Source organism: Anomalospiza imberbis, chromosome 8, assembly GCF_031753505.1.
Source record: "Anomalospiza imberbis isolate Cuckoo-Finch-1a 21T00152 chromosome 8, ASM3175350v1, whole genome shotgun sequence".
In the NCBI taxonomy this organism is placed as follows: Eukaryota; Metazoa; Chordata; class Aves; order Passeriformes; family Viduidae; genus Anomalospiza; species Anomalospiza imberbis.
In genome coordinates this window covers 2,028,304-2,055,738 of record NC_089688.1, presented here as the reverse complement: position 1 = coordinate 2,055,738, position 27,435 = coordinate 2,028,304, and the positions used below count along the sequence as shown (strand labels likewise).

Below are 27,435 nucleotides of genomic sequence, written 5' to 3'. Positions count from 1 at the left end.
GTGTGCCCATAACCTTACCATGGGAGACACTCATCTCTTCATTACCTTTCCTGTCATATCTTGCCACCCCACAATGGGTAAATTCAGGCTCATGTGAGAGAAGACACACAAAGATCAGGAGCAGGTGTCCCACTGCAGCATAGGGACACCCATAACGTGCTCAGGGCACAGTGGCTTTGGGGCATATTAAATTTTTTCTTGATGAACCAGCACCTGCTGGCTCTCTGGACTTTCACATTTGTGCCTTTACAACACTCTTTCCTCCCAACTTTCCTTCCCTTCTCTTTCTCACTTTTTCTTCTTCTCTTCCCCTGTGGTTTCCACCATGGCCACAGCCAAGCTAACAGTCAACGTCTTGGACGTCAATGACAACACACCCCGCTTCCGCCCCTTCGGCGTCACCTACTTCACTGAGCGGATCCTGGAGGGAGCCACGGAGGGCACCACGCTCATCTCCATCTCAGCAGTGGACCCAGACAAAGGTGCCAATGGGCAGATCACCTACGAGTTGCTGAACCTCTCTCCGGAAGGTTACGCCTGCCTGGAAGACCATTCAGCAGGTTGGTGGTCTGGGAAGGTGGGACTCTGGGGCAGGTCGGTGACCTGGGTCAGGTTTCTCATTTCAGGGTCTGCCATCCTCTAGGGAAGGTTGTGGCCAACAGGACAGTGGACTATGAGGAGGTGCAGTGGCTGAACTTCACCGTCCGTGCCTCCGACAACGGCTCACCCCGCAGATCTGCTGAGATCCCCGTGTACCTCCAGATCGTGGACATCAATGACAACAACCCTGTTTTCAGTCAACCCTCCTACCAGGTGAGCACCCCTGTCAAACTGCACGTGGGGCTGGGCCCTGCCTGCCTGGTGAGGACAGGCACAGAGCTGGGGGTTGTCCAGAGACGCCTTCTCTTCCTTCTGCCCGTGCTTGAGCCATTTGGAGAAGATGGTCAAGCCTGGCATGTGCTTTGTGCCAGCACCTTGCTGGGAGTCTGGCTGTGCCCAGTCCCGGGTGCCAGCTGTGCCCTCGGTTACTGCCCGCTGAGACAGCACGGGCTGAGCCAGTCCTGCCTGCTCCCTCATTGCAGAAAGCTGTCTTTGAGGACGTGCCGTTGGGTACGGTCATCCTGAGCATCACGGCCACCGATGCAGATTCCGGGCAGTTTGCTCTCATCCAGTACAGCCTGGGAGATGGAGAGGGCAAGTTTGGGATAAATCCCAACACGGTAAGGAGCCAACCGAGGCTGGAACAGAGCAGGGGAATGGAGGGGAGGCTGAAATGGTCCCAGCTTGTGCCTTGCTCCCACACCTCACCTTCTGCCCCTTCTTGAGTACCAGCTCTGCCAGACGAGGTCCACCTGAAGGTCTCTGTGTGCTGCAGGGTGACATCTACATCCTGTCAGCCCTGGACCGGGAAAAGAAGGATCACTACACACTGACAGCTGTGGCCAGGGACAACCCTGGGGATGTCTCCAGTAACCGTCGGGAGAACTCTGTGCAGGTAGGGCTCTCCTCCTCCCACCACCCCTTGGGTGCTGGTCACCAGCAAGAAGGCATTAAAGCTCCACCTTTCCTCCCCAGTGGCTGGACTGGGGGGAATTAGGCAGAAGGAAGAGTGGGTGACGCCAGGAGCTGTGGGGTGGATGGGGCAGGGCACTTTGTGCCGCAGGGACAGCACGTCAGCAGGAGGGGCAGGGGAGGGTGACACTATTGTCTGCAAGTGCTGTGGCATGAATGGGTGCCCCAGCCACTGCGGCTCCCATTGTTGGAGGCAGGAATTCAGCTGGTGGAGTTAAACAAATAGCAGGAAGAGCACCTCTCTCCAGCAGCAGAGCTGCAGGTCACAGCAGGGGTACGGCCCCAGGGGCTGCCCAGCCTTCCCCAGCCTCACATCACCCAGCTGGCTGTGCTTTGTCAAAGGTGCTGATCACAGTGCTGGACATCAACGATGTCAGGCCCCAGTTCAGCAAGAGCCAGTTCAGCACCAGCGTCTACGAGAATGAGCCGGCGGGGACGTCAGTGATCACCATGAGTGCCACCGACCTGGACGAAGGGGACAACGGCGTGGTGACCTACAGCATCGAGGGTCCTGGAGCGGGTAGGTGCTGGGAGCAGGGGGCTCTTCCCCAGGGAGGAGGGTTATGAGGAGGAAGGAGTCATAGGCACCATACCTACACCCCATCTCCTGTGGCTGGTTTGGACTCCTGGGAGCAATACTGAAAGCGTGGAGCTTTCTCCATTTCTCTGCAGTTTCCAGTTCCTCATGGTGTGGGATGTTAGGAACTTTGCCTGCCTTCATCCTGCAGCCCAGCCTTGGCTTATGCTCTTGTCTTCCCCACGTCAACAGGACTTTCTGTTACACCCAGTGTGTCTTGGCGCAGACTCACTGCCTGCTTTAGGTGAAGGCTTTGAAGGGCAAAGAGGTGTGGGTGGACAGTGATAGTGCCTGAAATCCAGTATATCTGCACACAGAGAAATTGCAGAAATCAGGCTCCACTGCTCCAGCCTGGGCAGGAGTGAAGCACAGACAGGGCTGACCAGGGAGTAGGTCCCAGAGACAAGGATGTAGCAATGGGCTGGCATGCTCTGAAAGCCCTGAGACCACCCACACCCCTGGCCTGCTGTGGGGTATAACCACTTCAGCTGGTTATACTCATTTCTAGTTATAATTTATCTGGTGCAAAGTGTCCTGAGCCAGAGATGTGGGGTTTTTCTCTGTCCCCAGAGGCTTTCAAGATCAATAAAGACTCTGGGCTTGTCACATCCCGGCGGCGCCTGCAGTCCTATGAGAGGTTCAACCTGACTGTGGTGGCCACGGACAAGGGGCATCCCCCTCTCTGGGGGACCACCATGCTCCACATCGAGGTCATCGACATCAATGACAACCGCCCCGTCTTCGTCCGCCCGCCCAACGGCACCATCCTGCACATCAAGGAGGTAAATCCCTTGGGAGGAGCAGGGTCGTGGCATGTTGAGAGTGTGTTCAGGAGCACTCCTGCCTATAACAGCAAAATCCAAACTCCATCTCCCCTGGGGATGCAACAAGACCTTGATTTAGCATGTGGCAAGGAGGTTTGGGTCATGGGGGTGGACATTCCAAAACAGCCTCTCTCCATACATGCGAGCAGGGTGATGGGGCAGATTTGGGGAACAGAAACCCCAGCAGCACTCAGAATTAGTAAACAGTCAGTGCATGCAGACCACGTTTATAAACATGGGAAATGCTGACACTCGAGATGCTTCTCCTTTCTAGGAAGCAGGCTTGACTCAGCCAGTCCCCAGTGCAATTCTCAGGCAGTCCCCAGCCACCCAGACACTATCTCAGCCAGTCCCTACCCACCAGGCCAGAGGGGATCATGGCTCCATGTTGCCAGCCCCCTATTGGGTTTTGGGTAGTGGGAGCTTGCTGACCTCCAGACCCAAGGGATTTTGGGCCAAGGGGGCCTGGAGGGGCAGGAGGAGCAGGGGGTTTTCGTGCAGCGCCAAGGCTGAAGGGCTGTGTGTGTGCAAGCAGGAAATCCCCCTGCGATCCAACGTCTATGAGGTCTATGCCACGGACAAAGACGAGGGTCTCAACGGAGAGGTGCTCTACAACCTGCTGAAAACCGGGGCAGGGAACAAGGACTGGGAGTATTTCAGCATCGACTCGGTCAGCGGGCTGATCCAGACGGCCATGCGGCTGGACCGGGAGAAGCAGGCAGTGTACAACGTGAGCCAGCCAGGGGCCAGGGCGGGCTTTGGGGCTGTGGGTCCGGCATGGGACTGGTGGGATGCAAGTGGTGTGGTGGGCATGCCGTCAGCTGACACAGTTGTGGAGATATCACACCTTAGCAGGAACTGGGTGGTTATCAAGTGTCTTAGGGAGGTTGCATCCTGGTGGGCCAGAACCCAATTTCCTGTTAAATCCCCCCAAAATTCTCCAGCATCCAGCTGTCCTCTCTGTCCCTGACTCAGTGATGTCTCCCAGCCCGTGTGGTTTTGCCCAGGACAGCCCTTTTGCCTCTCTCCCCAGCTGATCATCGTGGCCTGCGACCAGGGCCAGCCGCCCTACGAGACCATGCAGCCGCTCCAGGTAGCGCTCGATGACATCGATGACAACGAACCCATCTTCCTCAGGCCACCTGTAAGGCACCAGGGTGAAGGGGGTGGGATGCTGGGGATGCAGGGATGGGGATGCCAGCGAGCACGTGTGATGGAGTGTGCACACCTGGGCGTCACCAAGGTGGAGAGCACCGGGGAATTTGTCCACTTTTGTTTAAAGCAACCCCCAATGGTCATAACATTCCTTTCCCTGGGGTCTCTGGCAGAAGGATAATCCCCAGTACCAGGCACTCTCTGTCCCCGAGCACTCACGGCCAGGCACCGTGGTGGGGAACGTCACCGGGGCGGTGGATGCAGATGAGGGCTCCAACGCCATCGTCTACTACTTCATAGCAGGTGGGTGTGGAGATGGCAGCTCTGTGTCCCCCACACACCTCTCACCCAGGATTTCTGCCCTCTTGCTGCCTCTCTGCCCTGCTTAACGGGCAAGGTGGCATTTTGGAAGTGCCAAGCCCAAAGAGGACTAACTGGGGATGCCTTTCTGCACTCAGCTGGGAACCAGGAGAGCAACTTCCAGCTGAGCCGAGAAGGGAAGCTGAAGGTCTTGCGAGACCTGGACCGGGAGAAGGAGCCATACCACTCCATCATCGTCAAAGCATCCAGCCAGAGGAACTGGGCTCCTCCCCGGGGCCAGCGGGCAGCAAGAGCCCAGTTCTGGGACCTCAGCGAGGACCTGACCCTGCAGGAGGTGCGGATCTTCCTGGACGACATCAATGACCAGTCCCCCCAGTTCACCAAGTCGGAGTACACGGCGGGTAAGAGGTGTCAGGGGCTGGGGGGGCACCAGGAGCCAGAGATACTTCCCGGAAAATCCAGCAGGATGATGGGGCAGCGGGAGCCAGCCTGGCCCCAGGTCCCTTTCCCATCTCTTTCCCTCAAAGGGGTTGCCACCGATGCCAAGGTGGGGTCGGAGCTGATCAGAGTGCTCGCAGTGGACGCCGATGTGGGCAATAACAGCCTGGTCCTGTACAACATCCTGGGCATCCGCTACATCAAGCAGCACTCCAATGACTCCGAGGAGGTGGCCAACATCTTCAGCATCGGTGGGTGCTCAGCCTGGTGCAGGAGCATGGGGCCTCGGGCAGAGGCATCCCTGTGGCCGAAGATGTCCCCATGGCTGGGGTCACTGATCCCGGGCTTGTCACCTTCCATTCCATAGGAACCCTTGATGGCATCCTGCGAACCTTTGACCTCTTCACAGCCTATAACCCCGGCTACTTTGTGGTTGACATTATGGCCTCTGACCTGGTGGGCCACAATGACACGGCCATTGTGGGGATTTACATCCTGCGGGATGACCAGCGGGTCAAAATCATCATCAATGAGATCCCTGACAAGGTCAGGCAGTTCGAGGAGGAGTTCATCAGCCTGCTCTCCAACATCACAGGCGCCATCGTCAACACGGATGATGTGCAGGTAACCATCTCCCTTGGAGGTTGCTTTGAGGGGTAGATGGCCTTCCACATGCTGTTTGGGAGGTCTCCTTCGAGGGAGTCCTGCCTGGATGACCACAGACACCCCTGGGCTCTGAAGGTGATGGATACACCGCAGGTTGAGGTGTACTGAAGGAGTCCACACTGATGCTTGAGGGTCTCCTGCCACGCAAGCACACCTCGAGGCATGCTCAGGAGGAGGCTCCTCTCCCACCCTGCAGACCTTGCTGTCTCTCCCCAGTTCCACGTTGACAAGAAAGGCCGGGTGAACTTTGCCCAGACGGAGCTGCTGATCCACGTGGTGAACAGGGAGACCAACCGCATCCTGGACGTGGAGCGGTACATTCCCTGCCCCCACCCCCAGCCTGGCTCCCTGGGAACCCTGGTTAATGTCAAGGTGCCCAAGCAACCCTTCTCTTCCCAGGGTTATTCAGATGATAGACGAGAACAAGGAGCAGCTGAGGAATCTCTTCAGGAACTACAACGTGCTGGATGTGCAGCCTGCCATTACTGCCCGGGCACCGGATGACCTCTCGGCTCTGCAGGTAAGGGTCCAGCTGGGATTGGAGGAGCTGCTCACAGAGGGGGTGGTGTCCCTTCCCATGGGGACTGGTCAGTGCCTGGAGAGTAGGTCTACCCGTATAACTTGGGACATGTGGCCACCAGCAGGTGCTGGAGGTTTCCCCCATGCCTCTGTCTCTCCTAGATGGCAATCATCGTGCTGGCCGTCCTGCTCTTCCTGGCTGCCATGCTCTTCATCCTCATGAACTGGTACTACAGGACAGTGTGAGTAACTCCTGGGCTCTGCCCAGCCCCTGCAATATCCCCTTAGACCAGGGAGACCAGCGTGGCTTCCCCTGGCCCTGGAAATGCCAGCAAGCAAAGGAGGGCATCAGCTTTCCAAAGCCTCTTCCTCCAAAATGCATGGTTTTAATGCTGATGGTATTAGTACATCTCCCCTCAAAGCTCCCCAGCCTTATTTAATATTTAATGCCCACCCTGTATGAAGGGTTATTGCAAATCTGTGTGTCCTTCTCCTTTCCAGCATCTTCCTTATTTTCTTCCCCAATTGGTTGTGTTTCTTTCGCAGGCACAAAAGGAAATTGAAAGCCATCGTGGCTGGCTCCACTGGTGAGCAGTGTTTGGGGTGTCCCAGCTGCATGGGAGAGTGGGGCACATGGAGAGCATGGAGGGGGGTCACAGGGAGACATGGGGATATCATGGGGTGTATATCAGAAGTGATCCTGCCCAGCAAGGTGTGATGGTGGGAGGCTGTTTTCAGCATCAAGCTCTGTGTTACCTGCCACACCCCACTGTGTTTCTCACTGCCTTTTTGGTTCCTCTTTATCCCTCCCTGATAAAGAAGTGTCACCCCATGGTTTGCTGCTAAGCCCATGCACATGCTGCCCTGTAACTCTCATCCCTGCCTCTTGCAGGGAACAGAGGCTTCATGGACATCATGGACATGCCAAACACCAACAAGTACTCCTTTGATGGGTGAGTGCCACCTCCTGGGGCTGGAGGCTGCTCCCAAGAGAGGGATGCCTGTGTTTTGGAGCCAAGAGGTGGAGACATGATGTCTCTCTGCTCTGCTCTGCTCTGCTCTGCATGGAGCATCACTGACCCTGGGGCACGTGCTCGCTCTGAGAGCTTTCTAAGCTAAAAAAATATCATTATTTCTCCTGTGACTCCATCTCTGCCAATCCTGGCCAGGTTTGGGGTAAGCAGAGATAATGGGCAGGATTTGACACACACATCTGGATCCAGAGCATCCAAATTCATACCTGCACAGGGCAGGAGGAGGCAGTGCAACCTCAGCATCGTGGCTGTGGATGGGGTTAGGGATAACGCCGCTCCTTCCCTGCCCTGATGGCTGTTCCTCCCCCCGGGCAGGGCCAACCCGGTGTGGCTGGACCCCTTCTGCAGGAACATGGAGCTGGCGGCGCAGGCGGAGCACGAGGACGACCTGCCCGAGAACCTGAGCGAGATCACCGACCTCTGGAACAGCCCTGCCCGCACCCACGTGAGACACGGCCCCGCCGGGACACCGTGTCCCCGTGCCTGCCACCCCCAGCAGCCCCTGAGCCGCTGTCTCCTCCCGCAGGGCACCTTCGGGAGAGAGCCCTCCGCCGCCAAGCCCGAGGATGACCGCTACCTGCGGGCAGCCATCCAGGAGTACGACAACATTGCCAAGCTGGGGCAGATCATGCGGGAGGGACCCATCAAGGTGAGTGCTGAGGGCAGGCGTCCTGCGCCGAGGAGTCTTCCCTCACAGCTGCACCTTCAGGTTCACAGTGCCGGAGGGTGATGTCGCTCCAAAAAATGCTGGGATGAGGCCGGCCTCCCTCTGATCAAATCATCTGCCCTGGATAACCCACAGTCTCTCCCCCTCCACCCAGGGCACTCTCCTGAAGGTGGTCCTGGATGATTACATGCGCCTGAAAAAGCTCTTTGCCCAGCGGATGGTGCATAAGGCCACCGCCAGTCAGGGGGACCGCTCCTCGGTCTCGGAGGTAGAGGGGTGTGCATGGGTGTGGGGAGATGCTTGCCGTGCCCTCTGGGATGCAGTGTGGTCTTCCTGGCCCCACAGGCTGTGGTCACTCGCTGTGGCCGTGCTCCATGTCACCCAGTGGTGCCCCCACTCTCTGCTTGGACAAAACAAGCCAGATATCGGTTTTCCACTGGTTCCCACTGCTGGTTTTTCACTGGTTTTCCAGACTGCTGGCTCCCCACAGTGACTCCCTGTGTTTCCTCTGATCAGCACGCTGTACCTTCTCCCTTGGTCTTTCTGACTCCAGGAGAGGACACCCCTCTTTGCAGATTGGGCTCTATCCATCAGCTCCCATTTCTGCCAAGGCTGGCCAAAGCCATGTGGGATTATCTTCCCCTCCTTCTGCTTCTCTGGTTTTTGCCTCAAAAACACAGGTTCTTGAGGCAAAACTGTTGGGATGGAGAGTGTTGGTGCAAAAGGGCTGGTTTGGGGAGAAGAAACTCCTTCTGTGGCCTTCTACCCTTCATGGGGGTGCAAAACAAGGGGCAGAGAGAGCAGAGAACAGCAGTGGGATGGGAGATGCCTTTCAGCCCTTCTGCCCTACATCCATCCATGCCCTTATTCCCCTCAGCCCCATCCAGCCTTCCTTCATCTTCTTTCGCTGTCTGCCTCCTGCCCCTCCATCCTCATACAACCCCAAATTCCAACCTGGGTCCAAATTACTCCTTGGCCACTCTGGGGACAGCTGCAGGACACACCACCCACCTGGCAGCCGGTGCCTAAGCTCGGGCATCCGCCAGGGGCAGTCCAGCTGGAGGTCATCTCCTGGTGATCCTCATCACCAGGATCTGAAGATGCTTCAGAAGAGGAGGGCCCTTCCCTCTGGCTGGACTCCAGCATTGCAGGAGTCAGGGAAGCCAGGAGCTGCTGTGGCCACGGTGGTGATTCCCTCCTCCACGGCTCTCTTGCAGCTGATCCAGAAGGAGCTAGAGGACGAGGAGGAGCAGTGCAGCCCCAGCCAGGGCAGCCTGCGCTTCCGACACAAGCAGCCGGTGGAGCTGAAGGGTCCCGACGGCATCCACGTGGTGCACGGCAGCACGGGCACGCTGCTCGCCTCCGACCTCAACAGCCTGCCCGAGGACGACCAGAAGGTGCTGGGTCGCTCGCTGGAGACTCTGACCGCCGACTGCGGGGGCTACAGCGACCACAACGCCCGCACCGAGTCGGCCAAGTCCACCCCCCTGCACAAGATGCGGGAGGTGATCATGGAGAGCCCTCTGGAGATCACCGAGTTATGACGAGCGGTGCCGCCGCTGCTGCTGCTCCTCTAGGCAAGCCGGGGCCGGCGGGGATGAAGCACAGAGCAGGGGGGCCGTGGTGGGGGCCAGGGGCAGCCTGAGACCGGTGCTTGGCCCCCTCTTCCCCTGCAGGAGTCCAGGCTACCCGGTGCAGATGGCTCCGGCAGCCTTGGAGAGCTTGGCCCCGGCAGAGGGCTCTCAGGACCGGAATGCTTTTACTCGCCTGTCATTTATCCATGAAACCATTAAATTTTTTTTATTTTTCTTATTAAAAAAAAAAAAAAAGGTTTTTTTTTCTAAAAAAAAAAAAGGGAAAAGAACAGCTAAGTGAATCTGATGAGTCCAGACTGGACAGGGGGGAAGGTGCAGTGAGGATGCGGATGATGTGCTGCCACAGCTTCCCCGGGCACAGGCTGGGGACAAGCAGCTGACACACCTTGATCACGAGCATGGGGAGGGCCAGGGAAGCGTGGGGAGAGACCGAATCCTTTTGGCATTAACGTCACCTTTCCAGTAAGGAAAGACCCAAAAAATTAAAAACAAAAGAACCCAACCCAAAGACATTCTTCCATTTTGCTGGCTTTACCAAAACTTGTTGCGATGTCAAAAAAGAGAGAGACTAATTGGGGCTTCTGGATGTTGAGTGCTCGTGCGTGTCTTTTGTTGCCCTTTTCTTTCCCCTTCTCTCTTGCATTTGGGTTTGTTTGTTCGGGGGTTTGTTTCCAGTCGTAACCTTGTGGAGAGTTTCGGGCACGGTCTGTTACGGGACTCAGAAATACACTGTCTATGGCTTTGGGTAACCTGTCTGTCGTCCTTCCTGCCCGGATCCATCAGGCCCAAACCCCCTCTGGAGGAGAAGACCCTCTTCTAACTCACCCCTCAGTCCGTCATCTTCACGAGATGCCGTCCTGGGTGTTGCTGCACCTTGGATTTTGGGGGAGGCATTAAATGTTCTTTGGGTTTACCCACACTCCCATTGCAGCCCCCAGCACAAGGAGGAAGGACACAACCAGCCAGGCTCACAGGAGGAGTTTATTTGTGATGGGATGCTCCCATGCACGCCCAGGATCAGGCACTGCAGGCATCCCCCCGCTACGGCGGGGAGGGACGAGCCAGCACCTCGCTGCCCATGGCTCACCACCACGGCTGGGTCAGCACAGGACCCCCAGCAGGGATGGGGGTGTGAAAGGAAATCCTGGCACCCAAACTCATTCATTTTATGTTCAGGTGAGGCTGCCACCAGCCAGCAGTGGGGGGGCCAGTGTTTGGGCAGCAGAACCCAGCCCAACCCACGGGGACAGATCCACGTTGCAGGATCTGGGCCGTACGAGTGGTTCAGGGTGGGATGGAGAGGTGGAGAAGGGATTGGGGATGGAGATAGAGGTAGGAATAGAGGTTGGGGATTTTGCAGTCACCCTGAGAGACGGCAAGGCTCAATCCCTAGTCCTGAAAATATTAACGAGTCCCTTAACCTGATTTGGAAGTCCAAGCCCCAGGAGTGGAAGAGGAAGCAGCCGAGGCCACTGGGGTTCCCCGCAGCCCCGCCGGCACGACGAGGCCGGTTGGCTCCTGCCATTGCCGTCTGTGAGTGCAGGCACGTCCCAAGGGAAGGGAGCCAGGATCCCGAACCAAACGGCAGAGCAAGTCCAGCCAGCTGGGGAGATGGCTCCTAGTTCCACACGTGGCGCCGGCAGTGTGCGACGGCCTGCGGAAGGGACGGGGATGGCGCTGGGATGCGGGGACCGTGGCACCCTGCCGGCCCCGGGGAGGGGACACGACCGGCACTTACATTGCACTCGACCGCTGTGGCCATGTTCTTGCACCAGTACTGCGGGCCCCAGGCACAGGGGGCCGAGCCCAGGAAATCCTCCTTGCCTGAGTCACAGGCTCTGATTTTCTGCATTGCAAAGGAAAAGGGTGGGAGGGAGAGGAAGAAAACCTCCACGAGGAACCTCTGATCACCCCGGCCTCTCCCAGCCCGCAGGCTCGGACAAAGAATGCCCATCTTGGCCAGAGCCACCCCAGGGATGAGGACACTTACAGTGCAGACGAAGGTGGGGTCCATCATCTGCACGAAGAGCCGCACGGCCGCCGGCTCGTACTGCAACACCAGCGCCTGGCACTGGGAGGGAGAGAGGGGTGAGCCCGGCGGGGCCATCGCGGCTGGTGTTCTTGGGTTGGGTGTTCTTGGGTTGGGTGTGCCCCCTCAGCTCACCTTGCTGGTGAGCGGCATGGGCAGCATGGCGCAGCCCTTCTCCAGCACCTCGCCCAGCTCCTCCAGCGTCTCGTTCTTCAGCAGCTCGTTGTCGAAGTAGGTGATGACGATCTGGCAGACGTTGCAGAAGGCACCCGTGCTCACCGCCAGCTGCTCCAGGGATTCAGCCCCTGGAGGACACGGCCATCAGCACCCAGCGGAGGGGACACCCCGCTCCCCGGCGTCGGGGTGCCAGCTCACCGGGCCGGGTGTCCCCGCTGCGGGGGCAGCAGTGCAGCATGGTGCAGACGGCCGCGGGGTCGGTGGCCTCCAGCAGCATGATCACCACGGCTTTGCCGTAGGAGTTGACAAAGTCCTTGCACTGCCCGATGACGCCGTGGGGCAGCATGTAACACACCTTCTCGAGGTCATTCACCAGCTGCTCCTGCCGGCACAAGGCAGAAGAGGGAAAACCCGGCTCCTCGCTGCCCCTTGGCCCCCTGTCCCAGCCCCCCAGCAGCAGACGGCAGCCGTGGGGCTCACCTCTGTCACGTTGTTTTCCAGGAGGCTCTCCACTGTCTTCACGGTGAACTGGCACACGTCACACAGCGGAGTGCTCCCCACCCTGTCCTGTCGGGACAAGGGGGTGGGACGCATGCCGAGCACCCCCAGAGCCACCCTCATCCTGTTCGGCCACCATCCCCCACGTAAGGCATTCCCCACCTCAGATAAATGGAGATGCTTGAGGAAATAAAATACAAAATAAGGCTCCCCCTTTACAGTGTTTGGATTTTAAGGAGCACAGCAGAATTGAGGGGGTCCCCACGTACCCCCAGCATGCTCAGGACCTGCATCACCCTCTCTGTGAGCAGCGTGTGGAGGGACAGTGCCGAGTTGGAGGCACAGAGTCCCAGCTGGCCGCACAGCTCCATTGGTTCCTGGGGAGAGAGACATCCCAAGTCAAGAGAGCTTTGGCCCCAGGGAGGGGAATTTCAGCACATCAGGGCATGGATCTCACTTACCTCAGCCTGCTACCGGTGGAGGGGCCAGAAAATGGCAAGAAAAAATGAAAACAAAATATAATTGCAGCAGTTGCAAGGCAGAGAGGAGGGGAAAAACAAATTAATATTTTGTGGGAATATTAGGCAGCAAGTTTAACAAAAAAGAGGGAGCATTTGCTGATGAGGCCCCTTGGCTGTGCCTCTCAGGCCCCCAGCTGGCACCCAGTGACCTCTGGCATTCCCAGGGAGCCCTCAGCCTCTTACCAGGTAGTGCAGCAGCTGGGCAGCCGTGTCCGTGTACTCGGCCAGGGAGCGCTTGCACTGCGGGAGGGACACACAGCGTCAGGGCCCGATCTTGGCCACCCCTCCCCGGGCAGGCATCTGCAAGAGATGTTCCCATCGAGGAGGAGAAGGCAGCCCATCCCTGGAAGTGTCCAAGGCCAGGTAGGACAGGGCTTGGAGCAGCCTGGGATGGTGGAAGGGGTCCCTGCCCATGGTGGAGTGAGATTGTCTTTAAGGTCCCTTCCAGCCCAAACCCTTGTGTGATTCCCTGCTGGCCCCTCACCCGCTGTGCCAGGTCGGGTGTCAGGGTCTCGCAGACCCGCTTGGCGTGGCCCACCAGCGCCCAGGTGAAGGCGGTGTTGGTCCCCAGCGCCTGCCGCACGGCTGTCACCAGCTGCAGGCAGTCCCCACACACCTCTTCCGTCTCCTGCAGGATAAAAAGGGCAGGGACACGTTGGTACCCCACGAAATAAAACCACCCCCCCCCCTCCCCAACCTGCATTTGCAGGGCTGGGATTTAAGTACTGGCTGCAGTTTGGGGCAGCACTCTGACCAGCATCTCTCATTTCCCTCCTGCATCCTGAAATATCCCCCCAAACTGGCAACACTGCCAGCCAGAAGTAATTTCAGCTCTGCAGAAATTTTAGGGGCTTTCTCTAATTGTTGTTAAGAAGGTGATACTTTTAAGGGGATGCTCACTCCTGAGCAGCATTAGGATACTGGCACAGATTGTCCAGAGAAGCTGTGGCTGCACCATTCCTGGAAGTGTCCAAGGCCAGCTTGGATGAGGTTTGGAGCAACCTGGACACCTTCCCTGTCCATGGCAGGGCTTTGGAACGAGATGATCTGCAAGGTCCCTTCCGACCCAAACCATTCCATGGTTCCATGACCAGCACCATCCTTGCCTGTGCCACGGTACCTGAGGCAGATCCTGGGGATGGAGCAGGAGGGGCACGTTGGCCATGAAGGGGGCGATGAGGTCAGCAAAGTCCTGGGTGGGGCCTGTGGCAGCTGGTGGTGGCTGCTGATACTTCAAGGTCCCCGTGGGTCTGTCCTGGCGCAGGCACAACTTGATGGTCCCACACACCACCTTCGGGTCCGACTGCGGGAGCAGAGGGGTGGGGTGAGGGCTTGAGGCTGCACCTCCTCCGTCACACCAACGCCCCTGCCCCCACCCTAGGTCATTTCCCTCTCCATCTTGTCCTTCAGATGGTTTGTCCCAGGAGCATCCTTTGCCCTGCAAGTCCCCAAGACATCCCAAACTACGGACAATCCCAAACCCAGGGCTCCCCCTGCATTACCAACACTTGCTTGCCCAGCTGGACAAGGACGAGGATGCCGGTGTCCACCATCCTCTTGCACTTGACAGACCAGTCCTGGAAGGGCAGGTACTGGCATCTCTTATCCAAGAAGAGCCGCAGCTTCTCCTGGGTGACAGAGAGAGAGTTCAGGGCCTCAGTGGGGTGGGTGGGGAGGAACACCAGCCCCACTCCCCCTTCCCACTGAGACCCACCTCGGTGCGGTTGTCCTGCAGGATCTTGCCCACCAGGGAGACTGCCACCTGGCACAGGTGACAGGGGATCCCCTTCTGCTGAGAGAGAGGGGACATGTCGGGTTGCTGTCATGGCACCCAGACCCTCCCCAGATCCCAATCCTCCACCCCAAAAACATCCCACGTGAACGCCCGGGGGCACCCATTGACTTTTGCCATTTGCTCTGCGGACACGCTGCTGCCGGATGCGGGATGCTGGGGTGGGCAGGCCGGGATCCTCCCGCCATCTCCGTGTTCTGGGGCAGATGGGCACCTCTCCCGCAGCCCCCCGCATCCCCTGCTCCCAGCACGGTTACCCCCAGCGCCCGGTCCCACGCGGTGAGCCGGCAGAGCTCCAGTGCCCCGCACTTGGCCGCGGTCGCCACGTCGCGGCACCAGTCCTCCGGCCGCTCGCCGCACTCGTGGAGGGGGTTGGCCCCGGCTGTGGGAGGGGAGAGGAGACTGTCAGCCCTCAAAGGTACCCCAAGACATCGAACTAGCCTCCCTGTCTGCACTGCAGTGAACTAGGAGCGATGCTCCTCACCCTCCCGCTGTGATTCCACCTCAATCCCAAAGTCGTGGAGGGGGTGTTTCATTTATACATGATTTTTTTAAGGTCGGCTTTGCCAGGCTGCCAGCTTTTCCAATGAGATGTCATAGAATCAGAAGCAAAGGGAATTTGGGGCTCATCCTCAGCCTCCCAGCATCCTCTGACACGCTGCGAATGCGGCTGCTTATAAAAGCAGCAGTAAATCTTGCAAAACGGGCAAACCCGGGGCGCCGGCGCTCAGCCCCGCACGGCAGCCAGATAATCACGCCACGGCTCCCGGCAACGATTGAGCAACCCCACTTTTGGTGGGGTTCTTTTAGTTTTATTTCCTCCCCACGACAGCATTTTCTGCTGGCTGTAAATCCCCGGCACGGCAGCGGCGGCGCGGCCCGCCCCGGCAGCGCGGTGCCGTGGCGCAAGAGCAGCGCTTTAATTGTCACCTTGGTGTGGCAGGATTCATTTTTGATGGGGCGAGTGTTTGTTTCCACCGGGAACTGTGCCCACCCAGGATGCGGCTGGGGAGGAGGCGGCGAGAAGGCACAACCCAAGCCCTTCACCGCCTTGCTTTGGCCGGGAGTTGCTCCGGGAATTTGGGAGCAGCACCCGAGCAAAAGGGACAAACAGACCCTGCTGCAGACCTTTAAGCAAGAGGCGTTTCTAAGCAAAGCACAACCCTTCCCGCTCCAAGCATTTACATCCAGCTTTTATGCCCCGGCCCTGTCTATGATTTTGCAGAGCAGGAATGAAGGCAAAGGCAGAAACTGCTCCTTCCACCCGCCCCTGCCCTTATCGGGCTCCTCCCCAAAAGCCGCTTTCCCCGCATGCTGGATTTTGGCAACGCCTCCAGCTCATCCATGAGACTGCAGCGTGAGGTGCCCAGGGCCACCCTGGAAATTCCCGGGGGCTGGGGGCTGTGGGGAGAGGGCTCCCAAGCCCCCAGCACCATTCCCGCCTGCCCCAGGAGCGCTGGCGCAGCCCGGCGGGTGCCGGGTGCTGTTTCAGCCCCGATTTCCCCATCGGGCTGACAGCAGCACTGGGGCAGGCGGGCCCCGGGGCAGGGCGAGTCCCCCCGGGTTCCCAGGCTTCCCACACACCTTCCCAGCTGCGCGATGCCGCGCTCGCCGCATCAGCTCAGAGGGATATATTTATGTTTTTCAACCCTGGCCCCAGCATCAGGGCAAACAGGAATGGCAAGTCAGCGGAGGCATTAAGGGGCAGCACCAAAACCAAGGAGGCGGGAGACAAGAACCCCACAGCTTTCTTCTGAGCTGGTCCCGCAGCATCTCTCACGGAGCCGTGCTGGGGCCCGGTCCCCAGGGTGGGGTCGGGAGGATCTAAAAGACACGGGTGGTTTGGCCCTGCACTTTCCTGGCTAGCAGAGATCCTCAGCTCAGCACTTACTCCTCCCCCTGCTCAAGCTGAAAGTCAGGCAGCAAGTTCTGGGACAGAAAGTAATTAAAACTAATCGTAGCACCCAGCAGCTGAGAGCAGGGGGAGCTTCCCAGGTGGAAACCACTGCCACGGGGCAAGCAGCTGGGGCAACTGGTGTTCCGTGAGCTCTCCTACACGTCTCAAAGCCGTGCTGGAGCCACCTCATGCTGCCAGGCACACGGGCAGCAGGGTTATTAAATGATGGCAAATGATGGCAAAGGAGCAAAAGCAGGGATGCTCCCGTGCCACTGCGGCTCCAGGCCAGCCACAACTGCCCTATCCCTGTCTGCCGGGCCCGGGGGATGGGGTGGGCTTTGCTCAGGGGGTATCCAGCAGCGAGCTCCGGCTCTGGCAGGGCTGTGCTGACATTCCACGGAGCCTCGGAGCGCCCCGGCCGAGCCGGCCGAGCCTGGCGAGCCGGTTGTGACGTAAACCCCGGGGGTGGCAGCGTGGGCCCCAGCGCCCCAATTCCCGGCCTGGCGCACGCCCCTGTCACAACACGAACCATAAATACACTTTCCCCATCTCCCAACTCCTTCTCTCCAAAGCTCGCAGGGTCCCCGGTGCCGCAGCATCCCCGTGCCCCGCGGCCAAGCCCCGCCGGGCTGGACGTGCCGAGCACGGGTGAACTTTCCTGCTCTGCCTGGTGCTGGCTGGAACACTTGGACACGTCCCCCCCCCAGCCCGGGTCATGCATGTGCACCCACAAAACCTGGCCACATCACATCAGGGGAGCCCAGTGGGCCAAGCCTGGGCTAACCGGGGTGCAAGGGGGGCTCTTCACGCTAAAACATTGTTTGCAACAGCAGGGCTTCTCTTATTCCGGTGGAGATTTGCCCTCAAGCAAGCAGCAGGGGTTGGAAGCAGGCCTTTCCCAGCTTGTTTCCTGGGGATGGGCAGGGGATGATGACTAAGGGACGGCAGCAGAGGTTCGCCTGCAGGAGGATTCGCTCACAGACACCCAAGTGCCGATGCTGAGAGGGCTCCTGAGGTGAGTAGAGAACATCACCCCATCACCCTTCCCGAGCTCAGCAAGCCGCAGCGGAGCCAACTTCCTGCCTCCTGCATCTCCTGTGAGGGCCCTGAGGAAAAGGGCAGCTTCACAGTCACTCTGCTGTGACAACCAAGTGGCTTCCCCCAGCTCACACATCAGCAGCCAGGCCCCAAAACCAAGGGCAGTAGAGAGAGCAGCTCCTCTCCCCCACCACTACAGACACTCTGTCATGGCTTCCCTCCTTCCATGCCCCAGCACACCACCAGCTGTGCCCGAATCCCAGAGAAGGGAGGGAACAAACGCCTTTTGCCCTGAGATCACCTTTAAAGGCAAAAGTTCCAGCTCTCACCTCCAGGTGGGTAACACAGTGGTGCCACCTTCCCCAGCTCTCCTCTGCCCAACTCCAGCACCAGAGGAAGCACATTATTGAGCTTAGACATCAAAGCTGGGAATAGTTCTGGGTTTCAGCAGGGTTTTCTGGGCTGTCTACATCCTACCTACCTCCAGGCCTGGCCTTACCTTGGTAGGAGCCCAGGCACACAGAAATGATCAGCACCAAGCCACTCCATTTGCTCTCCATGCCGTTCCTAAGAGTCCTCAGTGGCTGGTTCCTCTCCTATGCTGCTCCCAGACTGAGGAATCTTGGATGGGCTGGGAGAAGCAGTGAGAATCCACACCTACGCAGGGCAATTACCACACCCCTCACTTTATGCCTTGATTATAAAATCATCACCAGGGAGGGAGGGACCAGAGGCAGGCAGGTATTCCCAGGAGGTCAGAAGCAGCCCAGAACCTGCTGCTCAACGCTAACCTGGCTGCAGAGGGTGGGCACAGACAGGGAAAATTGTCCCGTAGCCACGTGACAGCACCACGTTCTCTGCCTCTGAATGACATTTTTATATTTTATTTGGAATCCAGCAGGGAATGAGGACACACAGGAAGCCACATTAAGCACGAGTCAGCAGGGAAGGCCGGTATCAAGAAGTCCCTCTGGCCTGCGCAAGGCAGCGATTGCAACACGGCGCTCTTGCCTCACAGCGTTGTGTTTGTCCAGGGAAGAGAGAGGCAGCAATCCCAGGCAAGCCTCTTCCACCTGCAACCCTGCTCAGCAGAACAAAGGCTTGATGGGACATGCAGCATAATGGGAACCTGAATCCATTCAGTCCCAGATTCCCAAGTGACACCTTGGGATGTGCCTTCTCCTGGCCCTGCAGCCAAGGGAAACCTTAACAAGAACCTTTGCCACGGAGAAAAATGAAACACGCAAACTTATCGGTTTTCAGAAGTTTTTATTGTTCATTAGGAAGCTTTTGTGCAAAAAAAACCAAAAAAAATCAAGACAATGTTCTTTAGAAAGCAACTGCACAGTGTCCCCCCAGCATGACTCAAGCAGGTCGGGTGCCACGGTCCACAGGAAGGGAGAAAACTAAAGGGACTCCCAGCAGCAGCACAGGACTTCCCCTGGTTCACCTTGCCCAGCATGAATCCTACTAAAAACCCCAGGAAAATAAAACCTTCCCAACCTGCCAAGCTGCCAATGCAGCCCCACCTCCCCCCAAGAAAGATCCCCACCATCCAGTTTAAAACACCAAATGCACCCTCCGTGCCGTGGTGTCACACAACCCGTCCCTCCAGGGCAGCGCTGCCGCAGGGACAGAGCCCATCTCCTGTCTGCTCCATCTGCCCCATCCAGCTGGGATACACCACCAGAACCATTGTACAAGCCTGTCAGGACAGAAAGCTGCAGGTATTTTATGTCTTCAGGGGAAATTTCCATTTTTTTTCCTCTTGTTTAACACCATGAGTGCTTCAGTAGTCAGGAAACAGGGGAGAGCAACCTCTGTTGCCATCTGTCAGCACTGCCCAGGCTTTTAGTATGCACACAGATCAACTAAAAACCTGCAGTCCAGTGGTTTTCCAATAAAAAATACTCTACTTGCTGCTACAGCATTGTTACTGGAGCTCCTGCATGCCCCACCCACCATAGGAACAGCAGGAGTTACCAGCATCCTTCTGAACAGGACTGGAATTTTCAAAGCTCCACATCTGCTCAGCTGCTCCTTCCCAAAGGTCTCCTCAGAGCTACTTCAGTGCCTCTGGCTTTGGGGATTAACTTGATCAGAAGTGCACACCCAATGCAAGGTCCATCCCAAGCAACACAAGCAGGATTCTCACCCCCAAGGACACCTCACATCAAGGGCCTGCCATGTTCCCAGGATAGCAAGCCTGCCTTGAAGGTTTTTTTGGGGGGATTTTAGGCCATTTAAGTGGAATTTCAGAGAGGTGTGAAAGGCAGGCTGTCAAGTGCGCTAGCAGAGCTTTAAATAGCTACTTTAGTGCTCCTACCACCTGCCACCTCTGCTTGAGGCATTTCCCAACAGAAATGGGCACTCTGGATAACAATTCATACCTCCAGTTACTCACAAGGGCGTCAGTGAGAGTGGGTGGGCAGCAGTGGGAGGTGCCCACAGGCCTCACAGCACCTCTCAGGTTTTAGACTGAAATATGCTGTGAGAGAAAAAGCAGGATCAAGGAACAAACAGGTTACAATAAAACCCGTTTTTCCACAGATTCCATGCTCGGTGCTGAGCTCCCTTTGACATATTTCCAGCTCCTGCTGACTTGATCCTCCTCCATCTTCCAGTGACAGCTCACGCTACCTCCTCAGCACCCAGCTGGCTGCTTGTGGGAAGCTGCAAGATCAAGCAGAACCGAGCAACTAGGATAAGAAAACAGGGACTCATTCCTCAGGTACACCAGCATGCTTCAGGAAACTGACATCCCGCTGGACTGGGCTTGGCAGCAGAACACCCGTGCTGAGACTGAGCAGTCCAAGGAAACCAGAAGGATGTGATCAAAGGCTGAGGGAGGGTTTTCCTTAGCTATAACAACACCATGAGCCACAAGCGTGGTCACTCAAATGCAAAAGGCTGATCACTCAAATGCATCTTTTTAATTACCAGTGACTTTGAAAGTTAGCTGGGCACACAAAGCCCCCTCCTCTGCATCTGCAGAGCTTTGAAAATTCCAGCCAAAAGGATTCCCAGATTCAACATTATCCCTTAGAGCTCCCATACACAGAAAATAAACATTCCAGCCAGATGTTAAAAATGCAAAGCATGTAAAATCTTCCCAATGCTGCCTACAGAAAGACATTTGAAAGTTTAGTTGCTATCTTGCTCTTTTTTTTTAAATTAAAAGATAAGAGCCTTGTCTCATTTCACCATCTCTGTCATTCCTCCCAGAACATAAACACTTCAGCCTACCAATTAAAAAAAAAAAAAATCCACAACACACTATTTTTAGGAGCATAATGGGTTAAACTGTACAATCAGAAATATCTTTGTTAAGTCAACAATGAAAATCTGATCCTTCAACAGCAGCACTGCTACAGAAGAGTTACAACAAAAGGAACTTGAAGGTCAAATTGTTAATGAGGCAGAGAGGAGGGACAGGTGAGATACAACTCTCCGCCAACCTCGGCCCACATTTCCTAAGAGCCATGGCAAACTTTGAGAACTGGAAATTCTTCTTCTAGTTCCACACATGACGTTTGCAGTGATCAACAGCCTAAAGGGGAAGAAATAGCTGATATTAGTGGAAAAAAGCCAGTTTGCAAACAAGCAGCTCAACACCTTATCCTGAGCCAAGATCTTGGGAGCAAATTTGTTTTCCTTAAAGTAAGTGATTTCAGAGAGGACTAGAATAAATAACATTCTGAGCCCCACCAGCCAGGAGCTTTAGGAAAGAAGGCAGATGACCCTTAACCATTAAGGCCTGGCAGAAAAAGCAATACTGGAAGCCAATTTTTAGAACCTGCTAAGAGATCGTGACATGGTCTGTTGGCTGCAGGAACACTGACTAAATATAAAGCTGACACTGTACCTTACTATAGATTCTGAAATACTGGCACACAGGTGTGGGATACAAAAAAGGAGAGGAAAGTCAGCTTTGAGAAAGCTAAAAGCTGTGAAACGCTCTCTAATCAAACTAGTACCCTTTTTGCTTATTTAGAACTGGAGTTCATCCACTTCAAAGTGCAGTAGAAGCCAAAAATAGCTCAGAAGGAGCTGTCAAAGATCAGAAGGAAACTGGAGGCAGAGGGCTGCTTTACGTACGTTGCACTGAGCAGCAGTGTCCATGTTCTTACACCAGTAGCCCGGACCCCAGACACAGGCATCATTCCCCACGAGAGGCTCTTTAGCTGACTCACAGACTCCGAGTTTCTGGGAAAAGAGCAGCAGCACAGTCAGCACCTTCCTAACTGCACCAAGAGATCTCAAGTCCAGCCTTATGCCTGAGCTTCCACCTGAGGGAGTGTGGAAGCTGCACTGAGGCAGCTGCAGGAGCTCTCACTGAGGTCACACCTGCAGCTGAACCAGCAGCCACGTAACCTGACCCAGGGCAGAGTTAAGTTACTTGGAACTCCTTCGTACCAAGTCATGAAAAACAGATCTTCTATAGAGGGACCTTTCTCAAGAAATGCCCCTTCACCTCCCACCACATTCAGGGCTGTCACTGAACCTCAGCTGTGGCTAACCCCTGGCAGCTCTCTCCCGCTGCCCTTCCTTGTGCTGGGCTGGCAGTCAGACAGCTGTCCATTCAGGAAGCCTCAGGCCTTGCACAAGGGGCTTGCTCCAAGCATTCAGTGTGCTGATTCTGATTCCAGCAGAGTTTCTGCATGCTGGGCACTGAAAGGCACCCAGGACAGTAGGCAGGACTGTATCAGAGCCTGCCCTCAATAAAACCAAATGCAATACTCACAGTGCAAACAAAAGTGGGATCCATCACCTCTGCCAAGAGTTGCACAACCACGGGCTCATACTGTTCCACAAACTGCACACACTGTAACAAAACACAGGGTGAGAGATTCTCCTGCTGGAGCCTCTGAAAGCAGAGGAATGTGTGGTCTGCAGCAGGCAGGCCTGCATGCCACCCCGAACACCCCAACCACACACTCCACAAGGACAGAGCAGAGGCTTGAGCCCTGCACGTGGCAAAGGAGTCAGGCACTAATCACACAACTACATCATGGTTTCTGCTAGCTCGTACCTGCCTGCAGCTGTCTGCAGACACACTATGAGGAGATAAGGGCTCACAAGGAAAAGAACCAAACAGGACAGGCTTTGGGAAAAGAACCAAGCAGAAGAAGCTTTGACTGCAAAGTTTCATCTCTGATCGTGGAGATCACGCCTGTCTCAAGAGGAAAGCACACAGAACCAGCTGGAGACAAGCTTCCTGAGCAGGACAGCAGCAAGGACTCCCAGGCACTTGTACTCAAGTTATTCCCTCAGCCAAGGCAGCAGCAGGAGCACTTCCTGCCAGAACAGCTTCTCTCCCTCTAGTGGAGAGGCTGGCTCCAGAGCTGAGGAAGATGCTGCTGCTCTCAGCAGAGACAAACAGCACCAATTAATAAATCAACCACAGCTATTAAACAGCCTCACAGCAGGAAGAGCTGTTCCACAGCTGCTTTAAGCCTCTATATTCTATCCCCAGTAAACTTACAAGTAGCTGCCTCGTGCTGACACTCAGCAGCCACCTAATAAGATTTTCAGGTAAATCTTGGTATCAGTGGTCTAACAGGTGTCCCACAGGCTGGAATTACACCAGCCTACTTTCAATTACTTCATTAATCCCCTGAGCAGGATCAGTGTTGAGGAAAAAATAAAAAAAAAGCCTTCAACTGTACCCACCCACTGTTCTCAGAGGATTTCCAGGCAAACCTTTCCTGACTGCAAATTAGTACAACAATCACGCCAGTCAATTCAGACCCTCAAAAGCAGACATCTATTCAAGGGTCTGCCAACTCCCAAGGATGGGAACTGAGCAAACCTAATCCCCCCTGCACCCCAAACTCTTCCCAGCCTTTAGCAGAGAAGGCTGCTACAAAAACCAATGAGAGAAGCTGCTCTCTAGCTTTTTCAAATACTCTGCAAGATGTCCCTGCCTATGCCAGGGGGGTTGGAATTAGATAGTCTTTAAGGTCCCTTCCAACCCAAACCATTCCAGGATTCTGTGTTTCATCCTTCTGTTCATCTCCATCTGCCTTGCCCTGACTGGAAGGCAGGCTGCCACACAGCAAGGTCATTCATTCAACTGCCTCAGATCAAGCCTTTCCCCCCCCCCTTTTTTTTTCTTTTGCTCTCCTGGACAGGAGAAGCTGCAATGCTTTGGTGCTAATTAGTAAATGGAAAAACCTGTGGAGGATCAGGTTGCTGGACACAAGCCAGTCCCAGCTGCACCTGTGGACAGTTTGTCTCCAGCCAGAGACAAGGCATTTGGCCAAACACAGAGACCTCTGTTAGGGGTACCTGGACATTTATAGCAGAAGCAGAGACACTTGAGAGACGGACCTAAAATTAGCATATAGACAAAATATCAGACGAAACACTCAGAAAATGAGGTTAAGCATAACTGTCACTGTTAGGACCTGTGTAAACCCAGCAAATCAACAGGGACAGCTCCCAAGCACCAAGGCTGGCTTTTAGTCTGCCTCCTGCACAAACACCTTACCTGCTCACTGACAGACTCTGGCAGGAAGTGACAGACTTTTTCCAGTAAAGCTTCGATTTCAGCTGTCGTGGCATTCTTCTCTAGCTCTTTGTCTGCATAAGCCACCACCATCTTGCAGATATCACAGAAGCCACCTGCAGGTTTCACTACAACTGAAAAGGAAAATAATAACCACACCAAACATCAGTGTTGGGTAAAGAGAAAGAGAAGAAAGGAGGCAGTATCAGCAGTGTCCTCAAAAGAGATCTCATCATAGGTGAACCAGCTCATTTTGAACACCACAGACCCCTCATCACCCACCTGGAAGCTGGGGAAGTTTGCTGGCTGCACAGCATTTCAGCATGACACACACAGCTTCAGGACTTGTTGCCTCCAAGAGCATGTCAATCACAGCCTGGCCATAGACCTCGATGAAGTCCTTGCACTGGTCCTTGACACTTCCCGGGAACAGGCGGCAGACCACCTCCATCTCGTGCACAATCTCCTCCTGAAGCACAGGGCAGGAGGAGTAAATGAGGGACACAATTTTTGACTCTGTTCATAAGCACACCTTTTCTGTCCCACCCAAGACAGAAATGTTGCTGTTGTGAAAACAGGCAATAAAATTGATGTTTCTTCCCCTTTCAGTGCAGCCCCGTCTCAGGAAAGCCTAGGAAGGGGTACAATGCCCACCACTTACACACCTCTGTCTTGTTGCTCTCCAAGAGGCCAGTCACTTCTTTCACCATGGTCTCACAGACTTCACACAAGGAAAAAGTCTTCTCTTGAACTGAGGCCTTCTGAGTACACGGAAGAAATACACACACAATAAATCGGCACTGGACCACATCTGACAGGGACAATTCCTAACACAATTTACCTAGCTGCTCAGTTTGGGCTGCATTCAAAAGGTCACACAAAACCCAAAACCAACCTCAAAGGTCTCAGTAAAAAGCCTGGCTGAATGAACAGGCATTTTGTATGACTAATTTTCAGACTACAATCCCCAGGCTGTACAAGGAGTTGAATTTAGTAGACACAAAGAAATAAACAATCTCACAGAGACAGAAGCCAAGGGAAATATATAGTGGTTTTTAAAATAAATTAATGGTGGACAACATTTCCTAGAAATGAGAGCACCCTCCTGTTTGCAAAAATACCCTTTGGAGAAGCCAAGGTGTTTCTTCAAACCCACAGCTTCAGCATTCTGACTCTGATCCCTCATCTGCACATGGAGAGTGCTGCCCCATTTTTAAAAGGGATCAAAGCATTACTCCGAACAAAAAGCAAAACACAAACTGAGAATTTACATTCAAGGTGTCATTCAGAACTGCTGGAACAAAAGTTCCCCTTTCAATCCTGAAGCATTACCTTGTAGCTCTGCTTCAGTGTAGGCTCTGCTGTTCAAATAAATCAATCAGCATCAGAAACAAGAAAAGACCAGGAATTTATATACAGGGAGACTTGAACTGTGTATGAAAGTTCATCTTTTTCACCTAGTTTGTTACACTAAAGCAAAAAGGAAAGCAAAGTACAAAAAGCCCATCTTACCTCCACAATTTCCATTTTCACCTCATGAACCACCTGAGCTGGCACCAGAGGCTGAAGGGGAACAGACTTCACAGAAGAACAGAACCCAACCATGGCACAAATGTCCTTTGGTTGCTGGAAAGAGATGTATAAGCAATTTTTAAAAGTCTAGAAGTCTCTGCCCTTTCTACAGAGCCTGTGAGCAGGCACAGAGAGCAAAATTTTAAAAGACTCCAACACAAAGTTTCATGACTACTACTTCAAGTATTGCCAAAGCATTTGGTAAGGTTATAGGCAGGACAGCTACTGGATGGAATTTAGCAGTTCCTGTTAAAGAGGAAGAGGTTAAAAACCCCATTTAAAACAACACGCCCCATGAGCCACTCTTTGCAAGCCCTTCAAAAGGAGTTGACTTAAGAGCTACCAACACCAGAACAAGCCACCAGCAGCATCAAGTCAGAGCTGCATCCACAAAGCTGCTCCCCAGCTTTAAGTAATCACAGGAGAGGCCAATTATCCTGACTTCAGAGTTCACCCAGAAGCCGAAAGAAATGCCTAGAAGAACCTCCTTCCTCATCCACAAACTACCTTCTTTAAACCTGCCAGAAACATCACATTCTGCAAACAGAAACAGTTTCTCGCATTACTGAACACAGCCTACAAGAAACAAAAGTTGAGCTTGTTAAAACCCAAGCCTAACCATCCTTATGCAACAATTGAACTTGGAGTGCTCTCACTGTAAGAGAAAACAGCAAACAGAAACCAAGTCTGCAAAAAGGCTTTCTTAGTCAAAGAAATACACTCTTCATGCATTTCTTTTTTGGAACATACATTGCTAAGCACACAAAAAGAAATGCCAGACACGAGGCAAACCATTCTAAGGAGGATACCTGAAGTCAAAAGGGCTGTACAGAGTGAGACACAAAACCTGCATTTTCCCACCTAAAGTCTACTTAAGCTAGAAAAAGACACCCTTGGCCCTACAGATAATTAGAAGATCACATCTCACCCTGTTCCAAGCTTCTTACAGAGGCTTATCCCAGAGTTAAAATTAATACATCATGCCACAGTCTCATGCACAGGCAAAAGCAGCACCTCAGAGACACTGTGCTGCTTCAGACTACTCCAGGCAGCACCTTTAAGTCAAGCCCTTTGGTTCATGCATTGTAAGAAGCAGTTCCAGGTATTAATGTTACAGCAACACCCACATACACACATGTTCCCTCACAGAGGGATGACAGACACAAGGTCCCACAGGACAGGTTAAATTAAAAGCCCCAGTTGCTCTAGGAAGCTTTCACCTTTTCAGTTCATATACTTCCAACATCTATACCATTGTCCTAGATTTAAAGGTTAACCAAGGAAAGACCTGGGGACAGCTTTGCTCAAGCCCTTTTGAGCCCAGACTTTAAACCAGCAGCTGTCAGGAGCCACTGGCATGCTTTTTCCACATCTATCCTTCTTCTATAAGAGGGAGGATATTTTCTGATCTACTGGCCAAAGCATAATCCAGTTGAAATCTTGGTAGCACAAAGTGGTACCTGGAGCTGGAAGTTGGACTGATGCACTGGAGGAAGCCTTTAGTGTTTCTCTGTTTTAATCACATAAATATCCCTTGTATCTGTCAGCACTGAGCACAATCACACCAAGTGTACAGCTAAGAGAGCAGGAAGTGAACTAAAAGCCCTTTAAGAGCAAAGGGTGAACTACAAGCAGGCTATCACCACAGGCAAGTTGCTCACCTACCTGATCCTTCTGTTGACAGGGGAGATTGGAGACAGAGGAAGAAAGGAGAAATTGAAGATAACAGTTAAGAGAAAAAAACACATCAAGCACTTGGAACTGCATATATTCGTTCCACAAAGATAATGGAATACGACACAGTCCCCACCCCAAAGATCCTCAGCTACAGCAACTCACATTTAATTGCACAGTGCTAACCAGCATTATTCATCTAGTTATTAAGGCATCCTGGGCAAGACTACCTCCAGAGAGTCTGGACAACTCTCAGATGCACACAAGGGGTAGTCATATTCCAATTTCAGGTATTAACAACACACTGCATTGCAATGCTTAGAATGAGAAACTAAGTGCTGTTGGAACAAACATTGAC

The 27,435-nt window shown here is 54.5% G+C and overlaps 3 protein-coding genes across 5 annotated transcripts in view; 1 reads left to right on the top strand and 2 right to left on the bottom strand.

Moving 5' to 3' along the window:
- Positions 1–10,117, top strand: part of CDH23 (cadherin related 23) — a 187,515-nt gene extending 177,398 nt beyond the window's left edge. For 2 of the 3 annotated variants that reach the window (XM_068196943.1, XM_068196944.1), the window contains 20 exons: positions 336–560; positions 644–813; positions 1,083–1,220; positions 1,376–1,495; positions 1,915–2,092; positions 2,720–2,931; positions 3,509–3,703; positions 4,007–4,117; positions 4,302–4,431; positions 4,587–4,850; positions 4,977–5,138; positions 5,255–5,511; positions 5,770–5,867; positions 5,953–6,073; positions 6,235–6,314; positions 6,619–6,659; positions 6,965–7,025; positions 7,422–7,551; positions 7,633–7,755; positions 8,991–10,117. In XM_068196943.1, coding sequence (XP_068053044.1) covers positions 336–560; positions 644–813; positions 1,083–1,220; positions 1,376–1,495; positions 1,915–2,092; positions 2,720–2,931; positions 3,509–3,703; positions 4,007–4,117; positions 4,302–4,431; positions 4,587–4,850; positions 4,977–5,138; positions 5,255–5,511; positions 5,770–5,867; positions 5,953–6,073; positions 6,235–6,314; positions 6,619–6,659; positions 6,965–7,025; positions 7,422–7,551; positions 7,633–7,755; positions 8,991–9,317 — 3,143 coding nt within the window. In that variant the 3' untranslated portion in view covers positions 9,318–10,117. Of the gene's footprint in view, positions 1–335; positions 561–643; positions 814–1,082; positions 1,221–1,375; positions 1,496–1,914; positions 2,093–2,719; positions 2,932–3,508; positions 3,704–4,006; positions 4,118–4,301; positions 4,432–4,586; positions 4,851–4,976; positions 5,139–5,254; positions 5,512–5,769; positions 5,868–5,952; positions 6,074–6,234; positions 6,315–6,618; positions 6,660–6,964; positions 7,026–7,421; positions 7,552–7,632; positions 7,756–7,927; positions 8,042–8,990 lie in introns of all 3 variants that reach the window. The other variant, XM_068196945.1, reaches the window with a different exon arrangement.
- A 214-nt stretch (positions 10,118–10,331) lies between these two features.
- Positions 10,332–19,367, bottom strand: LOC137477764 (prosaposin-like). The gene is made up of 14 exons (XM_068196959.1): positions 17,820–19,367; positions 14,643–14,767; positions 14,308–14,382; positions 14,096–14,221; positions 13,714–13,896; positions 13,078–13,221; positions 12,777–12,833; positions 12,342–12,449; positions 12,055–12,141; positions 11,773–11,956; positions 11,533–11,702; positions 11,359–11,439; positions 11,107–11,214; positions 10,332–11,022 (listed from the first exon to the last, which is right to left on the bottom strand). The coding sequence occupies exons 1-14, from the start codon at positions 17,878–17,880 to the stop codon at positions 10,987–10,989; spliced, it is 1,545 nt and encodes a 514-aa protein (XP_068053060.1). The 5' UTR covers positions 17,881–19,367; the 3' UTR covers positions 10,332–10,986.
- A 1,033-nt stretch (positions 19,368–20,400) lies between these two features.
- LOC137478522 (prosaposin) overlaps positions 20,401–27,435 on the bottom strand; it is a 31,253-nt gene continuing 24,218 nt past the window's right edge. Inside the window, exons 10-18 of the mRNA XM_068198553.1 lie at positions 25,911–25,979; positions 25,344–25,457; positions 24,497–24,592; positions 24,114–24,300; positions 23,814–23,965; positions 23,612–23,653; positions 22,065–22,145; positions 21,419–21,526; positions 20,401–20,870 (exon numbers count right to left, since the gene is read on the bottom strand). Of these exons, the coding sequence (XP_068054654.1) occupies positions 20,835–20,870; positions 21,419–21,526; positions 22,065–22,145; positions 23,612–23,653; positions 23,814–23,965; positions 24,114–24,300; positions 24,497–24,592; positions 25,344–25,457; positions 25,911–25,979 (885 nt within the window). The 3' untranslated portion in view covers positions 20,401–20,834. The remainder of the gene's footprint in view (positions 20,871–21,418; positions 21,527–22,064; positions 22,146–23,611; positions 23,654–23,813; positions 23,966–24,113; positions 24,301–24,496; positions 24,593–25,343; positions 25,458–25,910; positions 25,980–27,435) is intronic.

Excerpts from the sequence above, each read along its gene's own strand:
- LOC137477764 (XM_068196959.1), bottom strand. The coding sequence starts at position 17,880 with ATGGAGAGCAAATGGAGTGGCTTGGTGCTGATCATTTCTGTGTGCCTG. Across the intron at positions 14,222-14,307 it reads TGCAGGACAACCGCACCGAG|GAGAAGCTGCGGCTCTTCTT; the intron begins GTGGGTCTCAGT and ends TCTGTCACCCAG. Across the intron at positions 12,834-13,077 it reads CACCCGACCTGGCACAGCGG|TGCAAGCGCTCCCTGGCCGA; the intron begins GTGAGGGGCCAG and ends TCCCTCCCGCAG.